Below are 7,408 nucleotides of genomic sequence, written 5' to 3'. Positions count from 1 at the left end.
TGGCCAGCCTAAGGCACACCTGTGCAATAATCATGCTGTCTAATCAGCATCTTGATTTGCCACACCTGTGAGGTGGATGGATTATCTCGGTATAGGAGAAGTGCTCACTAACACAGATTTAGACAGATCTGTGAACAATATTTGAGAGAAATAGGCATTTTGTGTACATAGAAAAAGTCTTAGATGTTTGAGTTCAGCTCATGAAAAATGGGGGCAAAAACAAAAGTGTTGCATTTATAATTTTGTTCTGTGTATACATATATAAAACTCTCATTTGGGGTTTAGCACGTACATTTTTGGACCCCCAATACAAGTATTTTTAAAGTGCCCCTATTATGCCTTTTCGAATATTACCTTTCGTGCAGTGTGTCATGTAGCTGTATGTGAACATAAACTATCTGCAAAGTTGTGAAGCCGACAGTGCACAATAAATAAAGTTATTGTCTATCAAAAAAAAAAAAAAAGAGTCGGCTCGCAATCGCCTAGAGTCGTCAGAAATTCGAATATTATTCTGTTACAGCTCTACGTCATGAAGTAACACATTTGCATAATGTCCGCCCACGTTCTACGTCGCTAACTTCAACTTACCCGCCCACAAACAGTAAAATTTCCGTGTGGTTAACATCTGGTCGAGAAGACAATGTATCCTACGCTGTGGGTGAAAATTAAATCAATTTTTTGAGAAAACTAACGTCTTTTTTGACCTTGCATGCATGTAAACCTGTTTTAGGAGGCTCATAAAACAATATTAGCAACCTTAAAAATGGCATAATAGGGGCACTTTAAGATTTGAGACACTGAACAAAAATGAGGACAAGGAGGATATCAGAGAGTTGGTTTAGCTGAATTTTTTAAAAACGTAAATGTTTTAGGGAGGCCAGCTAAACTTTAATATGTGGCATTGCGTGTTTGAGAAACGTAAACTGCATGTTATCTACACGTTACTCAAGGGTCACTGACCTGGTGTGGTCCATCACTAGGAGTGTACACAGAGCTGAAGTGCTTCAGGTGGTCTCGGGCATGACAGACTCCCCTCAGCGTCTCAAATACGTTCTCCAGGGCAGAGTGAGCACGCTCCACTGTCAGCTCCTCAGGGCCTGAGACTCCTACAGACACACATACAGAAAGAGATGTGTCTAAACATTACATCAGTGTTCATGAAATAATCACTCTTTCTGGCTTTCTTCACATGTAGAAATGCATGTTTGCACAATGTTACAAATGGTAACTCTTGTTTTGGAGTTCCAAAGCAGCATCAAACTCAGTAAATATACAGTGGGTACGGAAAGTATTCAGACCCCCTCGAGGAAAATAAATTAACTTAAATGATTTAAGCAAATGTCTGCAATATAACAAAGAGTGAAAAATGTAAGGGGGTCTGAATACTTTCCGTACCCACTGTATATTTGGGTCAGAAAAGAAGAAACAAATACTTTTATTTCAACAAAGACACATTCAATTGATTATTGACAGTAAGGACATGTCTAATGTTACAAAGATTTCTCTTTAAAATAAATGCTGTTCTTTTGAATGTTCTACTCATCAAAGAAACTGGAAATAAAATGTATCTCAGTTTCCACCAAAATATTAGGCAGCACAACTATTTTCAACATCTTTTCAATAACTGAAGACTGGAGTAATGGCTGCTGAAAGTTCAGCTTTGCCATCACAGGAATAAATTACATTTTAACATATATTAAAATAGAAAATAGTTATTTTAAATTGTAATAATATTTCACAGTAGTACTGTTTTTATTTATTTATTTATGCCTTATGAGAAGTATTTCAAAAACATAAAACATCTTACTAACCTCAAACTTTTGAATGGTAGTTTACATATTTAGTTTTATATATAAAAAATTGTGATCAATTATATTGTAAATAAATACACTAATATAATATATTGTATAAAATGTATGTACTGTGGGATCAATATTACATTGAGTTGTAGACAACGCTCTTTTCATTGGAAGGCAATAGCTTAGATCTAAATTGAATGTGTACTCAATAAACTTAGATGCTGGGGAATGAGAGAGCAAGAAACTGTGAAAGAGAGTGAGAGAAAGACATTTAGGGGAGAAACCGTGAACAAAGGTGTTCGACATGAACAAATTTTGTTGTCATTCCAGCAGCACTGATGGTGCTAAAAGTGAAGAGAGACTCAGAGAAGACAAATGGAGGACGGAACAGCAACATGGGTGGGTGAGGCTGGCACACCATCCTGTGCCAGCTGTGGAATGCAAGGGCTGGGTAATGACCATGCTTCAGATCTAACCAGATCTAAACAATCTCACACCTGAGAAATAAGACATTCAACTCTGCCAGTTAAACCCCTTTGGACCTGCCAAACCCGCAGATGCATGGCTAAAGCAGAGCAGTACACTACACTTACTTAAGACTTGAAGTCATGAAAAAGACTTTATGCTCAGATGCATCAGCTCAGGCACATTTTGGTGGTAGAATAAGACAAGAGATGGATATCTACCCATGCTAATACTGTAGCTAATGTTTATAAAATCATGAATCCCAAAAATCACAGCTCAAATGCAACCTATGATATTGACTATTGGATCACAGTATGATTTAAATTATTCCAAATGGCTTCGGTTTTATGGTACTGTATTCAACTTATATCAACTGTATTCAAGTATTTGTGAGCTAATGTGCCACATCTTACTTCACTTTTGAGGGGGGAAAAAGAAAGAAAAATCCCGTGCACTACAATAGATTGCAAAAACAAAAGAAGTATTTTGTATGTTTCAGTCATGCATCCTACCTTAAAAACCTGGAGAAATTACTGAATTTTCAACAGTTTTCAGTGTTACATGCCCCTTCAGAAATCATACTAATATGCCGATTTGCTGCTCAAGAAACATTTCTAATCATTGTCTATGTTAAAAACAGTTTAATCGGTGAGGATTCTTTGATGTATAAAAAGTTCAAAAGCATTTATTTGAAATAGAAAGCTTTTATGTCATTTGATCAATTTAATGCATCCTTCTTGAATAAAAGTAATAATTTCTATTAAAAAATTTACTAACCTCAAACCTTTAAATGCATATGGAAATTACAAACAATATAAATTACAGAAAATTAAACATATTCAACATGATTTGCACACAGTCATCTATAAAAGGAACAGGATCACTAGAACTACATCAACAAGTCTCCAGATAAGTGCAAAACAGCAATTACTTTAGATGCCAGGACCTGAGAATGAAAAATCAAGACAACTCATTGCAAAAATGAGGTGAGTATACATTTCAGCCCCAAAGTCCTTTTGACATTCACTCAATCTTTTACAAGCAGCTCACTTATAATTATGACTTGAGCTCTGCATGGTCCCATCATTAACATTTCTGTTTTTATAAATGCATGCATAGCGGTTATGCAATGCTTTCTGAGACTAGTACTAACGATCAGTTTAAGCTTCTGTGGCTGTAGGCATCACAGCCTGGTCTGCATACAACTCACTCTGTGTTCACAGCAGCAAGACATATAGGACATAAGACTTTGTTAGGATGGATGGATGCTCTTCCTAAGTAAAATATTGCTCTGTGAACCCTTTGTTCCTGCAGTGTGTGTGTGTCTGCAGTCATATAACTCACTCCACAAAAAAACGTATTGGGGGAAACCAAACACAAACAGTATGTGTGTGTTTGTGAAAAGCTATAATCTGAATTCGGTATAAATATTTATAAGGATAAGCAAGTTAATTCTGGCTGAGGGGCTGCTGTTTAAACTGCCCAACAATGACTTTCTTGGGTCCCGAAAGCTCTGACTGCAACAAGTGTTTTTTTTCTAGATGGTTCCACAAATTCTTTTTTAAAGGGGTCATATGATGCGATTTCATTTTTTCCTTTCTCTTTGGAGTGTTACAAGCTCTTGGTGCATAAAGAAGATCTGTAAATTTGCAAAGACTAAAGTCTCAAATCCAAAGAGATATTCTTTATAAACGTTAAGAGTCAGCCACACCTACCTAAAATGGCTCATTCGAACACGCCCCCACATATCTATCTCACTATGTGAGAAGATTTGCATAACGCTGCCCAAATGTTCACGCAAAGAAAGAAGTAACTTTTATTCTCGCTGTAGTATTGTTGCCGCTGCCGCCATGTCGTGAAGACACTGTGTGCTTCGTTGTGAAAGCGAAACTACTTTGTTTGGTCTTCCAAAAGAGGACGATATCTGCTTCGTCATGCCTGGAGCTGATCTGTGCTGGTCGCTGACGGAATACTTCAACTTAGTGCTGTGGATCACCGGATCGGCTTTCACCGTTTTCACCGCTCCTTCGCCGGGACCGCCGTTCTCGACCCCGCCGCCTCAGCTCACTCTTGCCCGGCTTCAGCTCATGCTAAGCCGGGGATTTCGCTCACGCTAGGCCGCTGTGTTTTTCGTTGTGAAAGCAGAATTACTTTGTTTGGTCTTCCAAAAGAGGACGATATCTGCTTCGTCATGCCTGGAGCTGATCTGTGCTGGTCGCTGAGGGAATACTTCAACTTAGTGCTGTGGATCGCCGGCACATTTTATGGAGGACTGTTTACTGATCCTGGGAGAGTAACGTTAGACTAAAATACCAGCAGTTCTGACTGACGTAAGTACGTTTTCTTTTATCATTTGCCACTGATGATTCAAACGCAAGTTTTGGGCAGTGTGGAGTAGCACTTGTTGTTTGTCATTTCTCTGATCACAAATGCAGACAGGGTTTTATGTTTACGCGGCACGATGCAATGCAACGCAACGCGTAAAAAGACAGTATAAGTCATTATAATCAGTAATCATGTCCCCACTGGATGCAACAAATGCCTAGTTTGTAATGGGTTTTAATGTTTTGTCTCGTCGCTCTGGCCGGGACACGCCATCACAGTATGGTGAGGGGCGTAACATTTCCATCTCACACTTGAGGTATTCGGCCAATCACAACGCACTGGATATCTGGCCAATCACAGCACACCTCGCTTTTTCAGACCGATGAGTTTTGTAAAAATCTGATGCATTTCAAAAAGGCGGGGCATAGAGGAGAAACAATAATGTACAGTTTGTGGAAAATAATGTGTTTTTTGAACCTTAAACTGCATAAACACATTTCATTACACCAAATACACAAAATAATGTTCTTTTTAGCAGCATCATATGACCCCTTTAAAGCTTGATATCAAAACATATCACAAATAAAAGGGAGTGAGTGTATGACTCAGCCTCTCTTCTATCTGTTTGTTATGACCGTATTTAATGTCAGTCCAAATATAACTGGTTTCATATTTAGCATTCTGGCTGTTTGTTTTGAGTTGCTTGTTTTGCCAAATGCGTACTATTTAGCCTCTTCTGTCTCTGCTCTTTTCTCTTGCTCTGTCGTTCCTGACAGCTCAGTGGGAGATAAGGATAGAGGGATGCAGGTAGATTCGGATGTGAATGTTTGTTTTTCCGGAAGATGGAAAGGCATGGTAAATATAACATGCCTGAAGAAAATCACGGTATCTAGGGAGGTAAAACAACTAGAAACTAAAATAAGTGTGCTTTAGTGAGAGTTAACTTTTAAGATTGTGCAGCTATAAACCATTTCATAAAATGTAAGAGAATCTGTCAAAGGGGTAATTAATTTCATACAGCACTTCATAGTTACATTTTCCCCTAATCTGGCAAAAACTAGTCCTAAGTTAGTTTTTATGACAATTTTCCACCTTTTTTCTGAGCTTCAAAATTTCATTTTCATTAATTTTTTTGCTGCTGTACCTTAAAGACCACTATATAAATGTCCTCTTCACATGTGCAATGAGATACACCACTTTGCACAATTTGTATTTTCAAGTCATGCCATGCTCAAACTGCTATGATCAAGGATATTGTAAAAAATAAAAAGTGCAAAAAAAGATAAATGAATAGAGCAGAGCTGTAGGTGCTGTTTCAGAGGGGAAAAAAAAGGCAAAAAAAAAGAAAGATATAAAGATACACTGTGAGATGTACCATCGCAATGACTACTAATAGATTTAAATATGCAATTACGATAAAGTCAAAAGTATGAGAAATGAAGTCACTATTTTTCTTTACTCTGAGGTGGAAATAGTATTTTATCAGCATACCTGACTCGCTAAAATGAAGCTAAAAAAAACAAAAACAATAACTTATAATCACAAATATAGGGTATAAATCATATATATCTCCACACAATCATATCCTTCCATCAACAGTTGTCCCTGACTAAGAAACTGCAAAATATCTGCAGCAGACAGTTCATGTACAATGTGTTTGTGTGTTTTTATGTAGCTACAGACGGTTGTTTGAACGTGTGCCAAAAGAAACGGTGGTGCAATGGGGTGTTGGCTGCGGTTTAGATGGTAATGGTGATCATAACACCAAATCCTGAGAGCCAGCCAGGTGCTGGTGTGAGAACAGACGGGAGTCACACACATACACATGTGCATATCCCCCACATTCTCCTCTCACGCAAGCCCTTTCCTTTGAAATACAGGCGAGACTATGTGTGCGTAACTGCCTCCACTGATTTATAGCAAAGAGGAGAACAGAAGATTAACATCATAAACACTCAAACAAACACCCTAGATCTTCTTTTGCGTGTCTGCCTGCTTTGACCAAATAACAGGGCACATGATCCCCAGAAAGAGGACAGTTGATTAGAAAGATAGTGACACAGCAGAGAACAAAAGGTGCATGTGTGACTGAAACAAGGACAGTCTGTTAAATTAATATGTGTGAAATGTGGCCTTGTATGAGATCTAATGAGACAGAGGTGAGGAAGTAGTCACCTACTCACTCTACTGAAAAATTGCACATCAAGATGTGCTTAATGGAGTTTGCTGTTAAAGGGGGTAACATCACTGAATAAAAATAACACAATGTTAATCCGCAACGGAATTCTGGCTCAGACCTGAGAATGCTGTTGCATATTCCAGCAGCATTCAAACACAGCACTGTAAGAAAGTGAAAGAGAGAGTAAGAATGCAACGGTCAGCTCAGAGACTGAATGACAAGTATGCTGAGGTGGATACTCTTTGAGAAGTATTTTATAATATATTCTGTCATTATTCCATATTATTCCACAATATAAAAAAAGGAGGCAGTGTGTAAACGTGATTGACACAACGTGAGGTCGTATTTATTTTTCAGCAAAAATTGAAATGCACATGGCTCTTTTTGTTAGTGACAGAGGTTAGTAGAGTCCACAAGCTGTTGAAAGCCATAGCTATGAGAATTAAAAATATGAGAGATTAAAATGTTTAAAATCTGAAACAAAAATTCCACATTTTGGCTGCTGATGCCCTTATCAAGGTCCAGCAGAAAACACAAGACTAATTTGGCTCAGGCAATTGTTTAAATGACAGAAAAATGCCACACATTCCCATTGTAACGAGTCTTACTTCCACTCTCTCAGCACAAGATCCTTGCAGCT

At 38.0% G+C, this 7,408-nt stretch overlaps 1 protein-coding gene across 2 annotated transcripts in view; it reads right to left on the bottom strand.

The window, feature by feature from the left end:
- LOC107597439 (sec1 family domain-containing protein 2-like) overlaps window positions 1-7,408 on the bottom strand; it is a 146,609-nt gene that overhangs the window by 23,583 nt on the left and 115,618 nt on the right. For both annotated transcript variants that reach the window (XM_016288496.1, XM_016288495.1), the window contains exon 7: window positions 961-1,106. In XM_016288496.1, coding sequence (XP_016143982.1) covers window positions 961-1,106 — 146 coding nt within the window. The remainder of the gene's footprint in view (window positions 1-960; window positions 1,107-7,408) is intronic.

This window comes from Sinocyclocheilus grahami, unplaced genomic scaffold, assembly GCF_001515645.1.
Source record: "Sinocyclocheilus grahami isolate Dianchi unplaced genomic scaffold, SAMN03320097.WGS_v1.1 scaffold232.1, whole genome shotgun sequence".
NCBI lineage: Eukaryota > Metazoa > Chordata > Actinopteri > Cypriniformes > Cyprinidae > Sinocyclocheilus > Sinocyclocheilus grahami.
Note: the sequence above shows the minus strand (reverse complement) of the source record. Positions and strands in the feature narration are given on the sequence as shown.